This window comes from Sphaerodactylus townsendi, linkage group LG05, assembly GCF_021028975.2.
Source record: "Sphaerodactylus townsendi isolate TG3544 linkage group LG05, MPM_Stown_v2.3, whole genome shotgun sequence".
Lineage (NCBI taxonomy): Eukaryota > Metazoa > Chordata > Lepidosauria > Squamata > Sphaerodactylidae > Sphaerodactylus > Sphaerodactylus townsendi.
In genome coordinates, this window is record NC_059429.1 from 97185469 (window position 1) to 97209867 (window position 24399).

The 24399-nt window shown below is 40.7% G+C and overlaps 1 protein-coding gene across 9 annotated transcripts in view; it reads left to right on the top strand.

The window, feature by feature from the left end:
* The window catches only part of PPP1R12B (protein phosphatase 1 regulatory subunit 12B), a 114495-nt gene that overhangs the window by 64486 nt on the left and 25610 nt on the right, over positions 1-24399 (top strand). Inside the window, exon 1 of one of the 9 annotated variants that reach the window (XM_048496694.1) lies at positions 12778-13387. The exons of the other annotated variants lie outside the window; for them this stretch is intronic. Within the exon in view, the coding sequence (XP_048352651.1) occupies positions 13286-13387 (102 nt within the window). The 5' untranslated portion in view covers positions 12778-13285. Of the gene's footprint in view, positions 1-12777; positions 13388-24399 lie in introns of those variants that run through there. 9 annotated transcript variants of the gene reach the window in all.

Sequence of the window (24399 nt, forward strand, 5' to 3'; positions counted from 1 at the left end):
CAGATGTGGTATTGAATTACAAGAGGAGCAAACCACGTTCAGAACTTTTTAAAAAGTTTTTTAAAGTTTTTTAAAGAAGCACCAGTAAAACTGGAAGTTGGAGAGGAGGAAAAAGAGAATCTGGAAGAGCCTTGAGTCTTGAACCTGCCATATCCCTCCTGCTATCTGATAATGTTATATATTTATTTCCTGCTTTATTTTACTCATTTACTTTATTTCTCTGTTTCCTCATTGGGAATCAGGGGCAACTTAGTGATGTCATCAACACAATACAAGAAAAGAATGGCAAAAGAGAGAGTAACAAGAGAATGGGGAGAAAGCTGCAAAATGTGAAGCAGAGCTCCTCCTCCTCCTCCCCTGGCAAATCTTCCTCTCCATGCTAGGCTATCGTCCACATTTTAAGAGTCAAAGGACAATCGCTCTGTGGCTCTTGCCTTTCAGCTCACACTTCTGGGCACACTTAGGTTTTAAATTAGATCTAAGAAGCTAATCAGAGTTGACCCTTGTTGGTATTTGATGGTGGACCACCAAGGAAGTCCAGAGTCGCAATGCAGAGGCAATGGCAAACGACCTCTGAGTGTCTTTCGCCTTGAAAACTCCATGGAGTCACCATAAGTTGGGTGCTGTGACAGCACTTTCTATCACCAGCAGAGGAGAAACAGATTCAGCTAGATGTTCTTCGGCTGCTGCTAGCCATCTAGCAGGTTCTACGTTACTTGTTCCTTTGTCAGCATGGATGTATGTTAAGGGGGGGAAATTGGTATCAGCGGGCCCACTTGTACTTTACATTGTATACTAGGAAAAAGAGGGGAGAGATATGTACACCATGCTTCTGTGTTTAGGATGAAAAAGCATATCTTCCCTGTCTGTACTGTAATTATTGACATAGCTGTTTGGACTAGAATCCCAGTATTCCCCAGGCATCTACCTGCCCTGCCCTTATTTATTTGCAGGTAGAAATAGCAAGATGTAGTGATAAAACAACATAATTTTTTTTGTCCAGCTAAAATGTCACCTACATTTTTGGACTGTTTCCCTGTTCTCCCCAAGCTATACTTTTTTGTTTATTTTTGTTTGCTGCAGAGTGCTGTGCTGAGCAGGAGGCTTACACAAGCTGTTTCATTCTGAACATCCTTTTGTGTGTCCTCCATACTATCAGGGCTGTGTCCGTTTGTATTGTGCTCTCATGTTTTGGAAAGTCCCTGATAGTGAAGTTTGCTTCTGGTTATTAAGTCAGTTCCCTTTTAGGTCTCTTGCTAATACGCTTGCTTGCTTCTTTCACTGAGCTTTGGACTGGAAGAGCAAGAAAATGCAGTTAGCATTGCCTGTAACCTGTCCGTTAGTCAGTCGGATATTATTGGATGTATTGTGCAAATAGTTCTGCATATTGAATAGTAGAAGAGCAGAGTGAACTTGCTTCACTTTCATTCATGAAGCAGGTATATTTGAAACCTAAAAAATGTTTCATCTGCCACTCAAAAAGAAAGAAAATATCAGCAATCTGGTTACTGGATACAGTCTACTGTGTAGCCATCCTATGGAATCTTCTTTCCCCTTCTTTCAGACTTCAACAAGAGAAGCGATACAGGGTCCTCTTGTAAGAGGGGTCACGTTGTGTGTGCACACACACGTTAAATGCCTTTTCAGTATAGTCAAGCTTCAGGTGGCTAGACCTATTCCACAGTCCAAACTGGAAGGAAGAGAGGAATGCCTGCTTCGGTGTTGCAAGTGTCTTCCACAGGTGTGCCATAGCCTGCTAAGTGGTAGAATGCCTTACTTGGTTGAAGTTAGTTATAACAGTGAAGTTAGGGCTTGATGCTGAACTATTGTTTCTCTCTTTTGAACTAGTATACATCAGTTGCTCATATGCCTTCAAACTGTAGATTATTTTAGTACTCTGTTTTCTTAAAGGCAGGGCATGCATTTCCTAATAAAGTAGCTTGGCTGTGATACAGGATGAGGGAATTCCGTATGTGTGCTGCTCTTTAGAACTTCCTGTGGATGCTGATAGCACCTGATCCCTAAGAATCCTTCTCCATATTGATGCTTCTGCAGCCAGTCCTCTTTGATGAGGAGCTGTGAGGTACCTGTTGTTACTTGTTTGTTAATTTGGTGGTTACGTATACATGAAATTGTACCTTACCTCAACCTTTGCTGTAACTTTCTGCCATCTTCTTTCTTTGACTTTCCAATTGGGCATTGTATGACAAAATGCTCATCACATAACGGGTTGTTATAAGATAACTTGCTTACCAAGTGTTTATATGAACATAAGATGCCGCTTGGATAATCATTTCACACTTACTCATTGTTGGAATGCTCAGACAAATACTGTGACAGGTGGTTATTGCTACTTATTTTGAAGTCAGTGGAAGTGTCTGGTAAGCTGTAGCATTTTCACTCCATATATTCTAAATAGCACCTAGAATGTAGCAATACTTAGAATCATGTAAACTGAAATTCTGCTTTTTAAACTTCTGGATGTTTATAGAAGCAGCATTAAAATTTGTCATCATGTTGGACAGAAGGGAAACTCACTCCTCCTCATGGTGCACATATGTTTGTAAGGATCATCCTCTGAGAATATTTATTTGCTTTTGTATGCTCAGTGACATGGTATCTCAACACAGATGTTCTGCCACAAATGGATAAAAGTATTCTCACTGGTATTTTGGAAGGTGCACATTACAGCCGAACTCACAAACCTAACTTTCTCAGTGATGGATATAGTTGTTCTACATGAACAACATTCCTTTGATGCCATTATTTTCCTAAAAAAAACCCAGTTTTGGCACTATAAACAGGTTCGTGTTCATACAGCCATATCCTTCAACTATATGAGTAGAAGAAACACAGTGTAAGGGTTTGTCTTCCTAGTTTTTCACCTGCAGGAAATAACCTTATATTCCAGATTTTCTTCTCTGTGGCCATATTTAGTACAACATTTATTCTTGGATATTTTCAGCATCTGCACTCATGGCCTTGTACTGTAACTTACGTAATTTTCTTTGTGACTGTGTACATAACAGTCTGTAGATGATGTGCTAGCCCTGTGAGTCCATGTCTTGGCTTGAAGCCTGAGAAACAAGAATGTATCCACTTTCCCAGTACTTTCTTCAAACTAATAATTGTTTTTTAAAACATGTACATTCTGTTCTCTTTCAGCCACTCATATTTAAGTGAAACTGTCTGTTCCTAAAAGTTGCCATATTTAAGTGTACTGAAACTTCTGCACATGCCAAGTACCTGGTCTGTGGGGGATGAATGAAAGTATGTTCCTCTTGGTTACTGTGTTTTGTTTTTCTTCTTTCCAGCTTTATAGATAAATGGAGTGAGAGCTATGGCTTGAGAATAAATGCATGGCAAGCTAGCTTCATAGCTTGCCAAAGACTGACTTTTCCTGAAATTATTCATGGATACTGTGGAGGAGTTCAGATGGATTGCTCTGTTTTTAATTACTGCAAGGAATCTCCAGTGATATTTCTAAGACCTCAGAACTGGGTGATCTGTGATGATAGATCATTGCTTAGGACACTGCAGGCAAAATCTTTTTCTTTGTTTAATAGGAAATGGCTGTAGTACTTTTTCATCATGTTTACAACACAGCTCAGTGGCAGCCCACCCAAAATTATATCTAGAGTTTGCTTCAGAGAATAATATCTCCATCCTGAAACAGAAAATACATTTTCAGAGGTATTGCAATCATCCAGGATTCTCCCTATGAATGAAAGTTTATTAAGATGTTGAGATTGGGCTGCTGTGTGAAGTGACTAAAGGATTTTTATTGAAGCTTTCTGTAGTTCACAACTAAACTACCTCTATTTTATATCTTGAAGGGCTTGGAATCTGCGTAAACCTTTGCCTGTTCAGGCAAATAAAGAAATGGCACAATTTTAAAAAATGGATCCACTTTGTGACATTCATAATTCGGAATGTTAAAATACTAACATAAGCTTCCTTGTCAGTATTAAAAAATTGGTGGAGGGCACCAACCACAAATGTGAAACCCATGAAAGACACATTTGCACATACGCCATACTATATGTATATCTTTCAATTTCCACACAAGGAGGTTCTGAGTCAGGCTAACTATTCTGTGGTGCTAGCATAATCAAGAAGAAGTGAAGGTTCGGCATCCTTGCACAAAATATTGAAAATAACTTAAAATGACATAAGGAACAAAAGTGTATTTCTAACTAAGAACTTCTCAGTTGTGTTGCTAATAATACTATGTAATGTACTGGTAATACCATTGCCAGTAATACCATGAAAATGTAATACAAGAACCCCTACAAGGAACATATAAAATATGTATACAACAAATGATGGATCCAGGCTAAATTGGCAATTTCCAGCAATTCCTCCTTCTCTTTGCATCCCTCAGCCATTTCATTCTTTAGGGTCTTCTGTCTGTCAGCAGCAGCATTTCTTGGAGACCAGTGGGCTGCCGTGGGAGGAAGAAGGTAGGAAAGTTCGGTTCTGCCACTGCAAAGCTGAGTCTGGATTCAGTCCACTGACTACAGTTGCTCTGAATATGAGCCAGATTTTTTCTGAGGTTTTGTCACAAATATTTAGAAGAAGAAGAAGAGGAGTTTGGATTTATATCCCCCCCCCCTTCTCTCCTGTAGGAGACTCAAAGGGGCTTACAATCTCCTTGCCTTTCCCCCCTCACAACAAACACCCTGTGAGGTAGGTGGGGCTGAGAGAGCTCCGAAAAGCTGTGACTAGCCCAAGGTCACCCAGCTGGCGTATGTGGGAGTGTACAGGCTAATCTGAATTCCCCAGATAAGCCTCCACAGCTCAGGCAGCAGAGCGGAGAATCAAACTCGGTTCCTCCAGATTAGATACATGAGCTCTTAACCTCCTACGCCACTGCACACCATGTATTTATATGATTGTGTTAACAATTACTCGGGTTACACTTTCTGCTCCCAAAGATCTTACCGGTGTTAATCACATCTGTGGCCAAAGTGCATAGTACTGATTTTTTATTTTAGCTGAATTTGGGTGTGAAAGCTAATAAATTCTGGTCAGCTTGAGAATTTTAATAATTTTGAGAGAAACCATAAGAATTGGTATCATTTAGGCAAATCACTATATTTAGTACTAGACTATCAATATATTTATAAGAACCACTCGTACCAGCAAAATTCTTTTTTAAAATCTAGCATCAAGACTTTCTGAAATGCCCACTTTGTATAGAATTCAAACTATTTCAAATATAAGCTTTCTGACTTGATCTTGTTGCCCTGCTGGGTTAAACTACATTACGGATAGTATTGTAATATTAAGTACCCATTTTAATAACAGGGAAGAGCAGTACTTTGTTTTAGGATTCAAGGTCCTCTAGGATTTAGATATGCTATGAATTTCAGATACAGGTTTGATATAGGTAAGTAGAAAATGGCAGGCATATGAGGAAGAAGTGCAAGAAAATAGAACTTATAATTTAATAAAACTACAGAGGGAAGGATGCACAAAAAGCAGGGGTCCCCAATCTTTTTGAGCCTGTGGGCACCATTATAATTCTGAGACTGGTGGGTACAACCTGTAAATGGCTGCCACAGGAGGCAGAGCCAACCACACAGAGGAAGCCTAAATGCAGGAGAGAAGAAGAATAAAATACACTGGAAAAGGGATGTGAGACAGCATAAATATCTGTTGAGCAAGTGCCCTACCTGTCCCAACCCACTTTCTAAAACACCTACTGAGATTATGGTGCCCATTTGCACCCTGTTGGGGACTCCTGATGTCTGTCTGACTTGGTGTCTGACTTACTGAGATGTGTCATGACCTAGTCACAATGTAACTCTCTATGGTGATTTTACCAGAGGTATGAAAAAATGTCTGTGCTCTAAACCTCTGAAACAGAGTGTAAAATATGTCAACAATAAAATAGGCAACCGGAGAGCATAATTAATAGATGGATGATGGCCTAGTATTGTAGGGAACTATGAGAAAAGTTACAAGTTCATCCAAGGAAAATTAGTCATAAGGATAAGAACATGAGGGTAAAAAGTTTTTTGGATCATAATGTTTTGCAAATATATGAAAAGTGGGAGAGGAGCGATTTTATGGTGACAAGGGGAGAGACTTACAGTGCTATCCTAAGAACACTTTCTGGGGGCAAGCCTCCTTGAATAAAGTGGAATTTACTTCTGAGTAGACATGCTTAGGTTTGATAAATTGAATGTTGTTTTAGGAAGCAGAGATAACAGGTGAAGTAGTCATAGTTCTGGCTGGTGAGAATGAGGACAGCACATTTAAAAACATATCTAAATTAAAAATGTGTTTAAAGTGGGTTTTGTTGATTCTACCCCCACCTCAGGGTTATATTCACATTGGATTAGTATAGAGTTTCATATGTTTGGGGTTGTGCTTTCCTTAGAGCTTGGACACAACTAGCCTCTAATGCTGTATTGTTAGTAGAAGTATAATCACAAGTTTAAAGTTTCTGAAAGTATGTAATTACTTAGTTGGTTTCAATAAAAGGAATGAGGAAGATCAGTTCATACTGAAGGCCCAGTTCATACTGAAGGCCCAGTTAACTCAAGGCAGAGTGGTGTGAAGAACAGGGAAAGGATAGGATTTGAAATGATGTGTAGAGCTAGCTAGGCACAGGAAAGGGTGAAAATCAGAGAAAGATGTTGGAGCTAAGTGGGTAGAATGGCAGAATTACATAACAAGAGACAAGATACGTTTAGTGGCAGATGGAGTGACTTTAAGAAACTTTGGATTGATGGAAAAACTGTACTAATCATAAGAACAGCCCTGCTAGATCAGACCAGTTGTCTATCTAGACCAACATCCTGTTCTCACACACTGGCCAGCCAGATACTCTGGAGACCCAACCACAGGGCCCAGAGACTGAGTCCTTCCCCTTATGTTGCTTCCTGGCTCTGGTATTCAGATGTTTACTGACTCTGGATATGGAGGTTCCCCTTAGACACCATGGCTGGCAGTCCCTGATAGACCCATTCTCCAAGAATCCTTCTAATCTCCTTTTAAAGCTATCAGCGTGTTTGGCCATCACTACATCCACTGCCAGCTAATTCTACATTTTAATCACTCATGAGTAAAGAAGTATTTTCTTTTGTCCATCCTGAATCTGCTGCCCATTAACTTCATAGGATGCCTTCGAGTTCTAGTATTTTGGGAAAGGGAGAAAAAGTTCTCACTATCAACTTGTTCTACCTTGTCCACAATTTTATAAACCCCTTAGTTGTCCCTTTTTAAAACTGGGACTTTGTAGTCAATAAAACCTTCAAAAGATATTTTAAAAGATTTTCTGTTTCCGAGTTGTGAGTATTCTCAAGGTCCTGACCCACGCAGAGAGGAGAGAAGTTATCTCTTTCTCTACATGGTCCCCAAATCTTCAGCCTTTCCTCCTAGTAAAGATGCTTCAACCCCTTAATCATCTTGTTTGCTCCTTTTTGACCTATGGTGAGCAGCACTGCATACAGCACTCCAGATGAGGCAAACCCACAGAGCTATACAGAGGCATTGCAGTATTGGCTGTTTTATTTGCAATCTTCATTATCACTGGCATAGAGTTTGTCTTTTTCACTGCTGTGGCACTGGGTTGACATTTTCATTGAGCTGTCTATCTGCTGTGACCTTTCCATCTCAGCCTCAGCAAGTTCAGACCTCATTAAGCATGGGATGTTTTGTTGCAAAGTCAACTCATTTTGGACCAGACCTTTCTTAAATTGCTCAACTTGGTTGATTTTTAATCGACCAATGCATTGTGACCTAAAACGGAATACTCCCTATGGCTTAATGTGTCATAAGTTGTGCCACTGATTATAGCTGCGCTTTGTCTTTAAATGCAGAGCCTTCCTCTCACACCCACACCCACACTCCACTCCAGCTTCTTGCAGTAGAGTCCAGCCATGGCTGATTATGAATCACTTCATTGTTCTTAGCGTATTGACATAATGTTGGGAAACAGAATTAAGTGCAGAATTCAGAGATCATTAACCTTAATATTAAGCTGAGCTACCTTCAAGTTTTTTTGCTGCTATACCACGTCCTTAGTTGCGCAGATCCAAGGTAAGCTGTTTTGAATTGTTCTTTATGGTGTGGAAACACAAACAATCATGGATGAAAAATTAGAAATGGAAGATACTTTAAATTCAAGTTATCTGGGGATACCGTGTAATCTACATTTCTCGCTTATAAAGACCTCTGTTCCATTTTTAAGTACTCAATTGCCACTGAGGAAATTGGTTCAGTTGATAATTTGCTCTTGGGATTAATCTATACTTGTAGTTTTATCATGGGTCTGTGCTGTGTTGAAGCTAATGTTATATACAGCTGATAGGCTATATACTAAAAAAAACACAGTAGTTGCTGCAAGAATGATGGGAAGCCGCTGGCTTGGTTCATTTGTACTACTTCAAAGGACAAATCTTCCCATTGCTAAAACAGTGTTATACAAAAATACATGCTGGTTGGCATTATAATATACCAACTGAGTTGGTGTAAACTTTACTTTTGCAAACTATGGTGTTGTATTAGATCTGCAATAAATAGCAGCTTCAACTATTAGAATTAGATGTACAAACTCATGTTAAAGCTATTCGTAATCAGGATTAATTTTGGTACAAAGAAATTTGGTGCAGAAATTTCTTCATTAGAATAGAGGGGGGATTTTGTGTCAGTGTGTGTGACATGCTCCCGGCTCTCTAAAGACGGTTAGGACAATAGTCCCAATGAAACAAACAGCACCAGTGAGTTCCTTATCACCACCTTGTTTCCTCCCCGCTCCATTCCTTGGCTTCTTTCATTTACCTTCTTTATTCCTTCAAGTTCCCTTCTTTTTATTCTCCTTTGCCCAGTTCGCACTCCCTCCATTTACTATTTCTTTTGTCACTTTTCACATACCTTTCCTCCCTTTTTCTCTCTTTGAGTCTCTGCTAGCTTTGAGGTATACTGAAGGAGATGCTTGTGATGATTCAATTGGTAGAGGAGTGGCAGAACTTCCACAAAGTTCAGACAGTAGGCACAGTTTGAAATGTATCAGACATCTGAGTTTGCAGCTCGGCCTTTTTTGCCGTCTTCGTCAGGGGTATGTATTTGCTTAAAACTACCTCAACATAACAGCAGAAAGGTGGGGGCAACAGGAAGAGAAACATCCATTCTGAAAGGAAACCAGGATGAGAGCGGGACAGTGGTGTACCTAGACAAACTGGAGCCCTGGGCAAAACCTGAGTTTGATGCCCCCCCCAATGGGTGGCCACCCTCCCCCACCATGACCAAACAATGATTTTTTCCACCAGGTTGTTTCAAAGTCACCATCACATTGTAGAACATGCCCCAACACACAAATCTGAACACAACAATGGGCCATCACACAGCAGAAATATTTTTTTGAAATTTTTTTCAAAATTCTTTCAAAATGTTTTATTACTGCTATGAAAACATTTTATGGTGTTGTATCTAGTCCCCCCAATTGGGGGAGACAGCATCACGTTCAATGTTATTTAAACTGGAGACCCCAGATTCTCCCCTTAAGGTGGATTTAAAAGGAGAATCTGGGCTCCCTAGTTTAAACAAGTGATGCTGGAATCCACCCCCAAACAGCATCATTTTCAATGGTGTTTAAACTAGGGAGCCCAGATTCTCCTTTTAAATCCACCTTAAAGGGAGAATCTGGGGTCCCCAGTTTAAACAACATTGAAAGTGATGCTATTTTGGGGTGGATTCTCCCCCATCCTGAAACAGCATCACTTTCAATATTTAAACTGGGGACCTCAGATTCTCTCTTTAAATCCATGCCGAAGGAGGTGGAATTAATAATAACCTTTATTAGGCATTGAGAGAATAAAAGAAAGAAAGAAAACAAGCATTGGCAGGAACGGGGTGGATTTAAAAAGAGAATCTGGGGAGATTTAGGGGGTCCCTTCTGTCAGGGGTGCAACTATTAAGATAGCAGCACCAAAATTTCAGGGTATCTTCGTGAGGCTGTACTGATGATGCCACCCAGGTTTGGTGAAGTTTAGTTCAGGGGGTCCAAAGTTATGGACCCTCAAAGGTATAGCCCACATCTCCTATTAGCTCCCATTGGAAACAATGGGGGATGAGGGCACTCCCTTTGGGAGTCCATAACTTTGGACTCTCTAAACCAAACCTCACAAAACCTAGGTGATATCATCAGGAGAATCTCCCAAAAAAATCCCTGAAATTTTGGTGCTACAAGCCTAAAAACTGCGCCCTCTTCAGGCAAAAAAGATAAAAACACTGAAAATACAAAAAAATCCCACAAACGAACCTGCATTTTTGGCGCCCGCCACAAGGTGGCGCCCTGGGCAACTGCCCACTATGCTCAGTGGGAGGAACGCCTCTGGAGCAGGAACAGGAGAATGGGAGGATTTATGCTGTCCCAGTCCCAGCCAGGGAAACTCATCCTATCCTGCTACAGCATCTGCCACGTTCTGACTATGTGTGTTGGTGCGTGCAGGTGCACATGTACTTCAAATGCATTGCACATTGGCTTATGGATTCCATTTCAGTCATTTCAGATTCCCTTGTCAGTCGCAAATCCACAAAGACTTGCAGATAATTACTTCACTTGGATAAATATTATTAATTTTAACTTTAATTATTATTTATTCTTAATATGAGATAGAGATTTCTTCCCCCCCCCCCCTCCAGAAACTGAAATCTTACAACATACACATATGCACATTCATTTGAAAACTGATTGAAGAAATATATTGGAGAAAGTTAGAGGCATGATAGGAGTTAGGAGTTCATGAATGTTCTTTGCATCATTCTGTAACATTAAAAATGTTATTTGCATGCTTGTGTAAGGCTCCACTGTGCTGAGTTGAAAGCTATATATGATGGGAAACTATTGTGTAACCTTTGTACTGAAGCTTGTGCTGATAAGCTCAATCCACATTCTTCCCACACAATGAAATTGTTCTCATTGACTCATTGGACAGCCAGGTAGCAAAAGTGTGGCACGTATGTATCTAATGATGAAAGTGTGACATTGTTTATCTTTACAACCACCAATCTCATGTCCTTATAAGTGATTTTTTCAAGGAAGAACTTTAATGCTCTGCTCATGTTTTCAACTGATTCTCTTCTGATTGGCAGAAATTATATATATTTCTGTTACCTGTTTAGTTTCTTAAGATTTACAACCCCATCCAAAGGGCTGGGTGCCCAGACACGGCACCATAGCCACTCTGCTGTTACCAAGGAGGCCTTCTGGTGGCGTGGGGAGGTAAAAAGCATTCCTATCACTGAACCACCACCCCTTGGGTTTAATGGACTTACGCCACTGTAAAGGTGGTGTAAATCCAAAGCCCCATGTACCAGCATAGCAGAGGCAATGGCCAGGTGGAAGCCGACTAGCATCAGTTTCTCACCTGACCATGCCTCTGGACTGCCACCACTACAGTAGGGGTGGAGGAACCCATGTAGCTTATAGCAGCCTTTGGATGGTGCTATTAATCTGTCAATTGTGATTATTAGCTTTGTTTTTATTCACAAATTTTTATTTTAGTTGCATTTTAATAAAAATGGTTGAAAATGTTCAGTCCCACCTTAGTGGTTTTGGATTTTTTTACAGATTTAAAGGTTGCTTTAAACTATTCTGTTCAACTTAAATCAACTTCACAAACCAAAATGCTACTAAACATATTTTAACAAGGATCCAACTGCTAAGCATTCTTTAAGGAGATGGAGATGGTGAATTCAAGCTGTTGACCAACATCCCTCTGGCATTTTCCCCCCGTAAAGACTTCATGAACAATAACTGCAGTTTTAAAAATCTTGGGAATTGTGCATTCTCTTAACTGTGGTTATCATTATCGCTTTAAAATTGGATTTCAATTCCTCTTTCGCTCATGCAAGCCACATTTCTGCTCAACTAAGGGGATGGTTTCCTGTACTTCCCCTTCCCATTAAAGGCCTACATCTGTTGTGCTCCATGCCATTTCTAAAGGTCTCCCAATTACAACAGGCTGGACAGCACATGCTACAAAGGGGAGGTCAGAAGTTAAAGTCAGGGTACCTGTTTCTCTTCTGTTTGAACCCTTTAAGGGCATATTTCAAAGCATTGTTGAAATAACTGCACCTCTTGTGTATGTGTGATTGTGGTCTGGAAGTCATACTTTTACCTATTTAGTATCTATTTGTACAGTTGTGAATTAGTTTTGCTATTCACCACTACTGAGGCTTTCAGGGTACTTGATACTTAAAATCCTTTTTACAGCACTGTTTGCTGTACATTCTGCATGACCAAGCTGTTTTAGAAATCAACTACGAGTTGACCATGTAGTCTTACCTGAGAAGCAACATGTCCCATTAAGTAAGTTTTAGATGCTTGCAATTCAGATTCTTATGCAATATTAACTTTTGCTCTCATTAATTTGGTCTCCTTGAACATCAGAAGCTTTTATAAAATGAAGAACCCTTTTCACAACCTTCTAGAGAATGCTAGAAAAGCTAATGGCTGGATCTTGGACCTTGCAAGCTTACTGAGTTCTGCTCTGACCTCCACTTCTAAGCTTTCAGCTGGCTTTCTTTCTCCTACAAGTAGCAGCCCAAATCCCAAGATGAAAGTGAATCTATGCCCTTGGCCTCTCTCCAGCATTCCTCACTGAGCGAGTAAGGATTTGGAATGTCAGAAAATAGCAAGAGGGGAGGGAAGATAGAAGTGTGCGAAGGCGTTCCTAACTTGGAGGATGGAACAAAACACAGCTTCATGTGGACTGCCCCTTTCTGAAGCAACATTTGTTCCTTATTTGTCCTTGCATATGAATGATGCAGCTCTGCTGTAGCAGTGAAGAACTGCATCAGCCAAGACTGTGGTTTACAAATGCTGCCTTGATTAAAAACTTCTTAGCTGGGCAAACGAAAAATCTTCAGACTTTGCCATATTTAGGACTGGATTTCTGGCTACCTGCAGTTATTTGGAAATATTCTCCTTTGCTCTGTGAAAATTGTGACAAGAAGGAAAACCTGTGGAAGACTGGAGAGTGGTTTCACGTCTGACGGTGGCTTACTGTGGCACTCTTCACTGCCAACAGCATCATCTCAGGGTATTCCTTGTTATAGTTAAAGAACTATGGAGTGCAGCATACAATGACAATTCTGTTGCCAGCCTGGTGCCTAAAAAGTGTAACTTTGGACAACGTTTAAAATTCTATAATTGTCAAACTAGTTTCTTCTTACTTTAGAAGGCACCACCCAGCTGCAATAGTGAAACAGAAGTGAAGAGTTGGATCTTGTTGCTATTGTAACCTGTTGCCACCACCCTGAATGGGCCATGTCGTCCTTGTATACCAGGAGTAAGGAGTTTACTCGAAACAGAAAGTCTCAGTCTGACTCTCCCCCGTCATCTCCTTCCCCGATTGCAAAGACTTTCAGAGTAAGAAGATTTTAAATTTTTGTGCTATATTGCAACTTGCTGAGGGCTGATTCTGCTCACAGATTACATGTGCCTTTCCTGAATATAGTGCTGCATATGACTTGTTTTACTTCAGAAGGTGTTGGTCTGAAAAAAAGTCCTTTGTAGCTCAGGACTTCAATGACATAGGTATTCAATCCCTTCTGATCTTAGTTGCAGTTACTCTTTGAAAGATGATAGGTAGATCACTTGAATGTGTTTTCTTTTTTTCTTCACAATGAGTACTACGTTTTCAGGATACTATTGCTGAGGTTTTGAAATGCAAATGATGCAAAACCAGACGAGCTTGTTAAGCCACTATGTGTTTCTCATATGTCATATAGCTAGTATGTTTGGGTATCACCCTTGGCCTTAAGGGTGTGGCAGAATGCTACTGCCTTCAGTTCTGTAAAGGTCCAGAAATGTCCTGTTTGTGAGACTTGGTCTGATGTGCATTTAGCCATTGTTTGATTCCACATTATTTTTTTTTAGATTCAAAAGTTCCAGTTTGTAAGCACACATTACCAAGTTATCTTTCACAACCAGATTATTGGGGAGTGCCCTGAATTTCTTTCATTTATATTTTCAAGTCCTGAGGAAAGTTAGTTTAGTGTTGACAAAAACATTACTTCTCTTTCCATTTCTGACCATTTAGGGCACACTGTGACAGTTCAGTCTATTCTTTGCAGTCATGACCTTTTGAAGTTCCTCAAAACTGTAACTGCTGTTCATTCTTATAGCATTCTAAGTGAGAAGACGGGACAGCAAATTGAAGTAGCCTTTCTTAAGTGCATTCTGATAAAAGGCTTAAGCTATTCCTTGACCACCATTCATACAGCAAAAGATGCAGAACTACCATAGGATCTGAAGTCAGTCCCTGTCTTTAATCTGTGGATGATAAGCACTTGTAACTGAGAAACAGGTGGATTTGCTATTTCACTTCTTTTCAGCAGTTTTTTAAAAAATTGGTCTGCTATACTAGCTGCAGAAAATTAATTTATACAGGAAGTCAAACTAAGTGGTCTTCATAGTTCTGTGGCACATTAATAGTTTGATATTTTGTGTTCAGTAATTTTACTGCGCAGCTTTAGGCCCTTTTGAATCATAACAGTAGCGAAGTAACCATGTAGCAAAACGTAAAACAACTTTAAAATGCCTCCAGAGGTCATTTAATATTTAGCTCTTTGCATGTTTAACTTTCTTAGTACTTGGTATAAAGCTAGGTTGTCACTTTGAGGAGATACACCATGAAGACACTTAGAACTGGTATTGGATGACACATCTGAGACATTATCTTCAAGTCAATCACAGAAACTCAAGTAGCTTTTTAAAAAACAGTGCACATTATTACTGCCATTACTTAACTCACATACTCATATCCCAGCTTAGATCTTCTCCTTTGACTACTATAATTGGGCATTACTCAACCACCACTCCAAAGCTCACACACTTGCTACACCAGCCTTCGTTGTTTGGGCCTGCAGCCATCCGAGGGGGACTTGCAACTTAACTGCCTCCTTGTAGGCATCTCAGTGGTACTGCAAGCTATTCCCCAGCATCAGATCCAAAAGACCATATATGCAGACTACTTTCTGTGTAGTTGATTGCTTAATTAAGCAATTTTCTTTTGCTGTCAATTAAGCTGCTTATTAGGATCCATTGTTGTGCAATTAAACCACTCCCTTACACTCTGGAGAGTTCCTGTTATGCTAAAACAGTAAACAAGTTAATCAGACTCCCTTCAATGATAAGCCTTTCTTATCCCCCTCCCCCTTTTTGTAGCTTTCTTATTTTCATGCTACATACGCACGATTTCTTCCCATGAATATTTCTTGTAAGTGCGTGCAAGATGGCTGTAGAAGAAACCAAGGTTTAATCATTTAGGTATTCAGATTCTCAAATGAAATCACTTTTACCATCTGAAAAATACACCTGTGATAAAAATTAGTTGCATGTGTTCTAAAATCTGTTTTAATTTTAATATGTTTTTCAGCTTGTAGTGTGGTTCTCCAGATGTGCATGTAGTTTTAGTGGACTCAGCAGATTGAAATAGAAAACCTAATTCAGAAAGAAATGGATTTGCACATGCTCTGGCGACCATACTAGGAGTCTGGAGGAAAATGCTCCACAACACCTGAAGGGCTGTTTTGTTTTTCCCTCTGCTGGCTTACTTTGTTCTCTGTACTGCACATGCAGTGTAATGTATGGGTTGGGGTTGTGAATGGCCTTAGGATTAAACATTGAACTAAGGAGCCATTTTTGCTTCTTCTGCCGTAATGATTCCCTGAATTGAGAGCTAAATATAAGAATAGGGCCTTGAAGATCCCAGCTGTGAGGGAGCAGAGGTGGGAGAGAAGTAGTAGCAAAAAATGACAGCTGATTATAGATGAGCTGTTGATGCTTAAGAGAACAGATTAATCAGTTAAGAACCGGAGTTCAGAGTATGCCAGAGGAGCTTATTGGAAGGCTAGCTCTGGGACTTGTTAAAATGAGCCTTCCTCCATTCTTAACAGTCCATGTGATCACACATGGAATCAGAGAATCATCAGACCAGGATATTAGCATCATGCTTCTAGCTCCAGAATGTTTAGGGCCAGCTCTGACTATAACAAGGTGTTTTTTTCTTCTTCTGCATAATGGTACTAATTTGCTCTTTCTTTTTTCATAGTTCTCACCAAGTGCAGAATTTCTGTAATTGACATTTTCATGTTGTAACCATTGTATTGAAAGGTTTGAAACTTGCATGTGTCTGTTACTGCAAGTTAATCCTAAATGTGCAATGTGTGGAGGGATAATCAAGACAATGGCAACAACAATGGCCACTTTCAAGTTTTTAAAAAATAACCTTGCCACTACTAACTGTGTGTCATGCAGAATCTGGGTGTAGGCAGTGATGAGCATTTGATCAGATTATAGCCATGGAAAACACTTACAAAGATGAGCAAGTTGTGCTTCACTATTCAGTGTGAGCAATGAGAGTATTCCTGTTTAATATACCAGCATTCAATACAAAATGTTGAGTAAAACTGCTCAAACATGATTTGCGTTTAACTACCATTTCCAGACCAGATAAGGGATGTAGATAAACAAAACAATCTATACCCAGCACAATCTATACCCAGCACAAGATTATCAGTTACCTCCCTGCAAAAGTACCAGACCAGACAGGTGTGACCCAGTGCATGCACATAATCTCCTGTTTCCAGCCTTCTTTGCAAAAGGGGCTGCAGTCCAAAAGCAAAAACTACTTTTTGAATGTCCCAGTTCAAAAATGTTAAGGTTAGAGGCAAGAACTTTTGAAAGGGGAAAAAATGGTAGCAGTGCATGGGTTTCCCTCCAGTTTCCTAAATCTGCTCTAAAAACTGTGAAATTCAGAAGAGTGTGGTATATCTGGGGCTGTATCTTCTGAAATGGAAACCTGGTGTGTGGGGGCATAATTGAATTCATACAGAGAATATCCATCAACAGTCCATGTTTCCTGAATCAATAAAATATCATACTGGGAAAGAAAGTCAGTAAAACAAGCATCTCTGATAGATGCAACCCCACCAGTCACATTCCAGGTTAAAAGGGTGACCTCATGCTGGTCACTTGAATGCTGGTCACCTCTCTTCTTGAATGCTCTCTTCTTGAATGTTTGAATGCTGGTCACCTCTCTTCTCCTCATGAGCGGCCTGGAAAGCTTGTTGCTCTGGAAATGGAAATGGAATAAATAGAGAAGCACGGACATTCGAACATGGAGCCTGGCTGATTCTAGTTTTTCTACTTTGGAATCCAGTCTTATTATACTGTTTTAATATATTGAACTGTTGTATCTAAATTGAGTCTCAGTGAGAATAAAGTAAGTACTTTAAAAAATCTGTTACTCCTGAGCAGCTTTCCCCAAATATATTACACACACATATAATTCATTAAACATATAAAGAGTTCTAAAACACTTTATACATAAAAAAGTACTATAGAGGATTAGACCCATGCTTCCATGGCCAGCATCAATGCAGTTTGTGGTGGATTCCAGGAAACTCTTTCTTTTGTATTTTGAATAGCTGCTTAGGGTGGGGACCATACTGCCACATAATGAAATATTTTAATAGCAGCATTCTTTCGGGAAATGTAACACTGTTAGTTTTTCTACATTTTATTGAGATTAGGTACCTTTGGCCTCTCAGCAATGACTGGGAACACTTCTGATACATTTAGCTAGTTGTATGCCTTGCTTCTCTTCAATAGCCTGTTTGTTTTTGATAGATGTCAGCCCTTTCTGCACGGGCCTCACAAGCTGGGGTGCACCAGCATACTTGCAGCCAGTGCACCCCCTGTGGGGGTGGGGTATTCGCTGCTGCCTCTGCACTCCAGCACCGGCAGTGGTGCGAACACCTCCTCCACACTGGTGTTTTTACCAGCTCCTCTTTGCTCCAAATGGCCCACGCGGAAGGGGCTGTAGAGGGGGGATGTCCCGCGCAGTTCTTTGTTTTCTGTGTGAAAACTGTCTGGACCTCAGATGTTAGAGCTCATTCTCCCTTCAAGTGCATTCCATGTCTCCCCAGTCGTGCTCATATGATTCAGGCATACAGTTGTCAAGCTGCAACTGGCAACCTCTAGAGGGAAATGTGAGGTAGAGCCTGACAAAACTGGAAGACTGGTTAAAGTTTTTGAAAATGGTGGCGTGTCTGCCATGTCACTTCAGTTTCTCCCAAAACCAGATGCTGGTTCACATCCCCTCCCCTCCCCTCCCCCCTGCCATTTCCTCCCTGACAGACAATGAGACGGGATCTGAGGAGGCATCTGTATTGAGGAGCATGACTGCTTTTTCCTTATGGCATTCCCTTTTTAATTAAGGCAACTGTTTCACCTCTTGATAAAAAGCCAGGCTTAGACCTTCAGAAATTTAACATCAGAGTTCTTTCGTGAACTGGGGAGTGACTCACTCCAGAAATCTGGAACTCATTTCCTTGCAGTGTGTTACAGAACTGTTTGCTCCAGGACTAAAACACAGTAAGCAGTGTTAATGAAACTATCCTCCTTTGCTTTGTAAAACAAAGACCAACATTAATCAAACAGGAAGTGGATAGAGGGGAAATTTTTGTCTTCATTTGTTGAGGCTTTGCTTCATATGTGCTCTGTCACATGCTGCCACTGGACTTCAGTAAATATCTTCTAAGGGTCAGTAGTGGCAATCGGACTAGGCTGCATTTCCCCAGCTGCCAATACTCCATGGCAGCCAAGGACAAGAATTCAGTCTATGTGAAGTTTATGTATTCTAGTATGAAGTATGGGTTGTTATTACATGTAATGTTATTGAACCTACAGGAGTTTTTTCTCTCTGGCATGGAGAAAAGTAGCATTTTGAGCCCATGGCACCAGAGAAATAATGTATTTAAAACAATGTACTCTACACTGTAAAGTTGACTTGGAGTCACTTTCCAAGTACTTTAACCTTATCTTACATAGTTTAAATTCAGTTTGAAAAGTATGGTGGTCCTTGTGACCACTCTTGTAAAATTCAGAAGAAAAATGTTCAATTTTCTGGGTCTGAAGTTGCCTTCTTTCTAAAGAAAGTTCCTCTTAAAATGTTGTGATGGACTGCAAGGAAATATGATCTTTAAAAGTGCAGTTTATGTCAAAGGATGTAACAGGAATTATTGATATCAGCCTGAGTGCTGGGTGAAAGCAATTGTATACAATCAAAATATACTGGTGGAAGAGTTTATTAAGTGACTTTGCTGGAAAGTCATTATAAACCAGTATAGAAATATCTTCTAGAGACAGAAAAGTTCCAGTGAACCAGTGGATCTCGGGTATTGGAATTTGCTTTGGTTTACCTCAGTAGAAAGTTTGTTTTAGTTTGAGAGTTTTTCTAACTGTGGGCTGTTGGAGGATACTGTGTATAAGTGCCAAGCCAGTGTTAGGACCCTGTAAGTGAAGAAGCCGAAAGCCAGTACCATGTGTAAAGTTAAATGTTCAATAAGGGGTATATCTAAGAGACTATGGGCTTTTTCACACACTGTTTGTTGCAGATCCAGCATGTGAGTTCATTGCTGTTTCCCACATTTGTTTGCACACACTTAAGCCGAAATGTGTCCCGACCCCCCTTCTGTGCCACATTCCAGCCGTTGTTCCGCATTTTTCCTGTCACTCGATACTTCTGCAACTTTCTTGGAAAAACCGGTTTCCCCCCACAATCTGGTGGCTAGGTGCGAAACAAATCTGGAGTAAGCGACAGTCAGGGGTGACGCCCACAGTGTGACGCGATTTGATCCAGCCAATGGGAACGCGATTGGGCTTGCCGGTTGCGCGTGCACATCCCATTGTTCCACTTGAGTCTCACTCGACTCCCTCCCCTCCTCGCGTTCGGTTGTGTGCGCCTGATAGCTCGAGCTACCAAGGTTCCATGGCACCGTTGCTTTGATACATTTGCAGCACGGTGACTCATTCGGTCGTTTCGCCTCCGTTAACACAGCCCGTCCATGGAAACGGGATGGGAAGCAATTTGGCAGCCCGCCCCCGGACGGCCCCATGATGGTGCGACAGCCAATCAGAGCGGTCGTTTGCGCCGCATTCCTGGGCGATGCAGAAACCCGGGAGTTGCGAAGCAGGCAGAAGATGTGTGACTACCTGGCCATGTGTGAATGCCATCGAGCGACGAAACTGCATCAAAAAGGTCAGGAATCAATGCGGTTTGCTTTTATTCTAGAATAAAAAGTGTGTGCGAAAACGCCCCAAAATATCTTAGCTGAATTGAAACTGAACAATCTTATTAAGTGCTGTGTGGGGAAACAAACTTCTGAACCAACCTTTTATGTATAGTATATACATATTTATCCTGCCTTATTTGCCTCACCAAAATTCATCTCCACGTTAATATTCCTTTCCCATCTCCTCTATCTGTTAAAAATCTTTAATCTGTTTAAAATCTGCCTCAAGTAGAGTGCCTTAATGAGGGGTGTGACTGGAAAGGAATAAAGTCAACGGGCATCCTTCACCTTCTGGGTTTGTTACAGGACTGAGAGGAAGTGCTTTCAACCAAACACTCCCATTTACTGAAGCATCTCAGTCCCTGAAGGGGAAAAGGCAGGAAAAAACTGACAGGACAAGTTAGTGAGTGGTTCCTTGCCTGAAGAAGACAAGGGGGGGGGGGGGGGGCATAATCTCAAATGGCACTTCTAGAAAGTTCTAGCTTTATTGCTGGTTAAAATGTGTGAGTATTGAAAGATTTCTCTTTTGATAAAGTCACCACAACGTGGGTTTCTGAGATCTGGCCTTAACTGAATTAAAATACTGTCCATCTTGACCCCTTATACTGAGATTGTTGTAATAAAAGGCAGCTGCACAGATCTTGAAGAGGCAGTTGAATCAGTCAAATGCCAGAAGTCATGTATTCTGCTAATGCTGCAGTTTCATATTTACTCGGGACTTGGAATTAAACCTTGTTTCCGATTAAGCATGGTTCTTTTATTGTGAATTCTACCAGCTGTTCAGCTAGTTACTGAAACCACCATTCATATTGACTGATCCATTAATATTATGTTCATACAATAATAGGGATTTTCCTGTTTAAATTCATTGATATACAGCTGCTGAAAATCATACTTTGTGTGAGGCTTATCAAGGGTATGCAAAAGTAGCTCAATTACCATTGGTAATTAATCACATGAATAGTGTTGGAAATCCTTTGTCAACACAAGAGTCCTAAAACAAAAAGCAGTGTGGTGAAATAGTGTGAAATTCTAACAGTTCACACTCTGCCTAGTAGTTGGTCTCCTGACTCCTTGGTTTTTTAGTTCTCTGTCAGCTTTCCTGCCTTGTCCAGCACATATTTCCTAAAATATCTGCAGTGCTGCCTGGTAATCATCCAAATACTTGTAGATTAAGTAGCATTTGCTGATTTTTCAAACACTAGTTTTAAGAAGAATCCATAGTACCATACTAATATATAAAGAGAAGTATTTTGTCTGCATTGTATTGCAGACTGCATTCCCTTCTGCAGCAAGGAGACAGTAAGGTTTTATGAATGTTTCAGTGCTAAGTTATTTTATTTAAAACATTTCTGACCCCTCTAACTCCAGGTGGCAAAAAGGACAGCAATCAAGTTGCAAGGATTGTCCGTGTATGTACTCAAACTAGAAATGTTAAATACGCCTGAATGCACAGAACCAACTAACTCATGGCCAAATTGGCTAAGTAATTCACCACATCCTGTAAGGGATGTCTGTCTGTCTTATATGCCTTCCTAAACATAGCATGTGAAGGCAACTTCCTCACCCATTCTGGCAGCCTGGACCCACTATGAGACAAGCCTGTAACTGTATTGACAGTACTAAGGGAGTGCACTTGATGAGGAAGCTGTCTACACAACATAACTAGCACAGGAGAGCATATGGGGAGATGCAGTTTGATAAGGCTGGAAGCCCTAGGTAATTTTTTATTGCCATCAAGCCACAGCTGACTTCTGTTGACCTCATAGAGTTCTCAAGGCAAGAGAACTCAAGGCAAGAGATTTGTTGAGGTGGTTTGCCATTGCCTCTGCATCAGGACTCTGGTATTCCTTGGAAGTCTCTCTTCCAATTACTACCAGGGCTGACCCTGCTTATTTTCTGAAATGTGATGAGATCAGGCTAGCCTGGACCGATCCAGGTCTGAGCAGGCCTTGAAAATGATTTGAATTGGGCATGGAAGCAATCAGGCAACCAGTGCCATCAACACAATGCTGGGATTACGTGTTCCGTGTGGCTGACCTCAGAGAGCCTGGCTTCCGCATTTTGCTCCAGCTTCTGAGACCTCTTCAAAGGTAACCCCATGTTGAGCCTATTTATTACAATAGAACAGAATACAACTTACACCAACTGCTTCTTGACACAGACTTCTGATTTTTAAAGAATAGTTTATTGTCCATCCATGCTTATTTCAACTCTGCTTTCCAGCTTTCGAGTAACTAAAAAGCATGGCTTGTAAATCAGTTGTAAGGAAAAATAACATTCTTCTGCCTAACACATGGTCTGAGGAGCAATCTATTGTGTTCAGATTTATACATGCAAGTCCTTCCAGGATGTGTCCCATCTCATCACTGCTGCTGTCTCACCTTCATCCTGCATAAGTTTCACTACAGAAAAGTGACTTACAGTTCCTAGTTGGTGTTTACCATTGTTATTATACCGTGGACAGTGATTCAGTTATCTCAGAAAGGAACAAGCTTGTTGTGCTAAAGGCATCTGTTGTCTTGGCAGATCATTCTCTCCAACCTCAGTGGGAGGTACACTGATGAGCAAGCAGGGAGGAGGGAAAGGAACCCAACAGCTTCCTTTTGTTTGTCAGATTTTCAAAGTTCTCCTAAAACACAGTTGCTCAACTGAGCCATGATGCTACTTGCCAGCACCAAATTAAACTTGAAATATGCATGACACTTGGCATTTTCCTGGATAACAAGGAAGAGCTAGCTCATGTAATGCTATGTATTTAGAATCTTTTAAATCCAGCACTCTTACCTAAATCTGAATTGAAACTGGTACAGATTATGAATTTTATAAACCCACTGGAAAGTGAGTGCATTCACCTTGTCAGTTTATCATTGGGTGAAAAAGTTCAAAACTGCTCTGAGTGGGAGGGGGAAAGTGATGCATTTACCTGGTGCCTAGGATACTGTACTCGTGTTCCCTGGAATCCCAGCCCAGCAAGTCAGATGTCCCAGTGAATGTGCATTCTGTTGAAAGGAGTACCACAAGGAAAGGCTGCATCTATATTCAGATATGCATGCAGTTTAAGCTACAGTTCCCAGCCCAGTAAATAATAGGAGAAGTTATCATCTACAGATACCTTTAGCTAAATGTTGGTCTTGCTACTCAGTAACATTTTTTTTGCTCCCCAGTTCAGGCAGCACCAATGCATTTTCCTCAGCCACAGGCTGACCTTTCCTCTCCTTCCATTCAGAGTTGTCTAAGTGATTAATTTGCTATATAGCCTAACCCAGTGGTTCTCAACCTTCCTAATGCTGCGACCCTTTCATACAGTTCCTCATGTTGTGGTGACCCCAACCCTAACATTTATCCATGGAGAACACTGATGCAGAGAGTCTTAGGCGACCCCTGTGAAAGGGTCGTTCGACCCCCAAAGGGGTCGCAACCCAAAGGTTGAGAACCGCTGGCCTAACCTGATTAGATAAAGGCACCCTGCTCTCTACAGGATTCTTAACTGGCTGGAATAATGTAGCCAGTTTGAACAGTATCTTTTAAAGGCCAAGCAACTGCCAGGACAAACAAGCCCAAGAAAATGTAAGCTTTTAAAACTTCTTGATCCCCCCTGAACACTGTGTGTATGTGTGTGTCAAAAAATGCCTACTCTAGTCAAGGGCACTGCTCATTAAAATGGAGAATATAGCAAAATACATTCCACTGAAACATCCCCCAAAATAGCTTTGTCTTTTTGAGTGCTTCCAGTTGGAGAGAGTGAAGCATTGCTGTCCTTGAAGCTTTTTGAGAAAACATGTAAATATTAGATTTATTTTCCTAATCCATCTTTTGGGGGTCAAGTGCTGGCTTCAGAAGAAAGGAACTGAAGCAAATTAAACCAGTTTCTTCGTTGGCAAGAGAACTTGGCTGTTCATGCTCCGACTCTGCCTTTCATGGTTGTCATAAAAACATGGTTTTAAATGTACTCATGCCATCTGTTGAAGCTTTTACTTTTAAAAGCAATACTCTTATATTCCATAGTCCTGTACGTATCTACAATCAAAACTGCATGTTGTTCCTGGCTCCTTACAGTCCTTTTGTTGTCCAACTTTACAAGACAGTTGCCAACGCCTCGCTTTCTTTCTCTTTATTAAAATCAGGAATGGAGTAAGCAGGGTGAAATGAAAAATATGTAACCACTGATTTATTTGCCCCTTTCTGCTTATTTCCCCCATTGCTGTCCCAGGTTCACAGTTGGGTCAGCCAAGCCAACTTCCCCCTGGAGTCTCATTTTAATACTCTTCTGTGGGTTGGCAGTCGACTTTGCTGTTT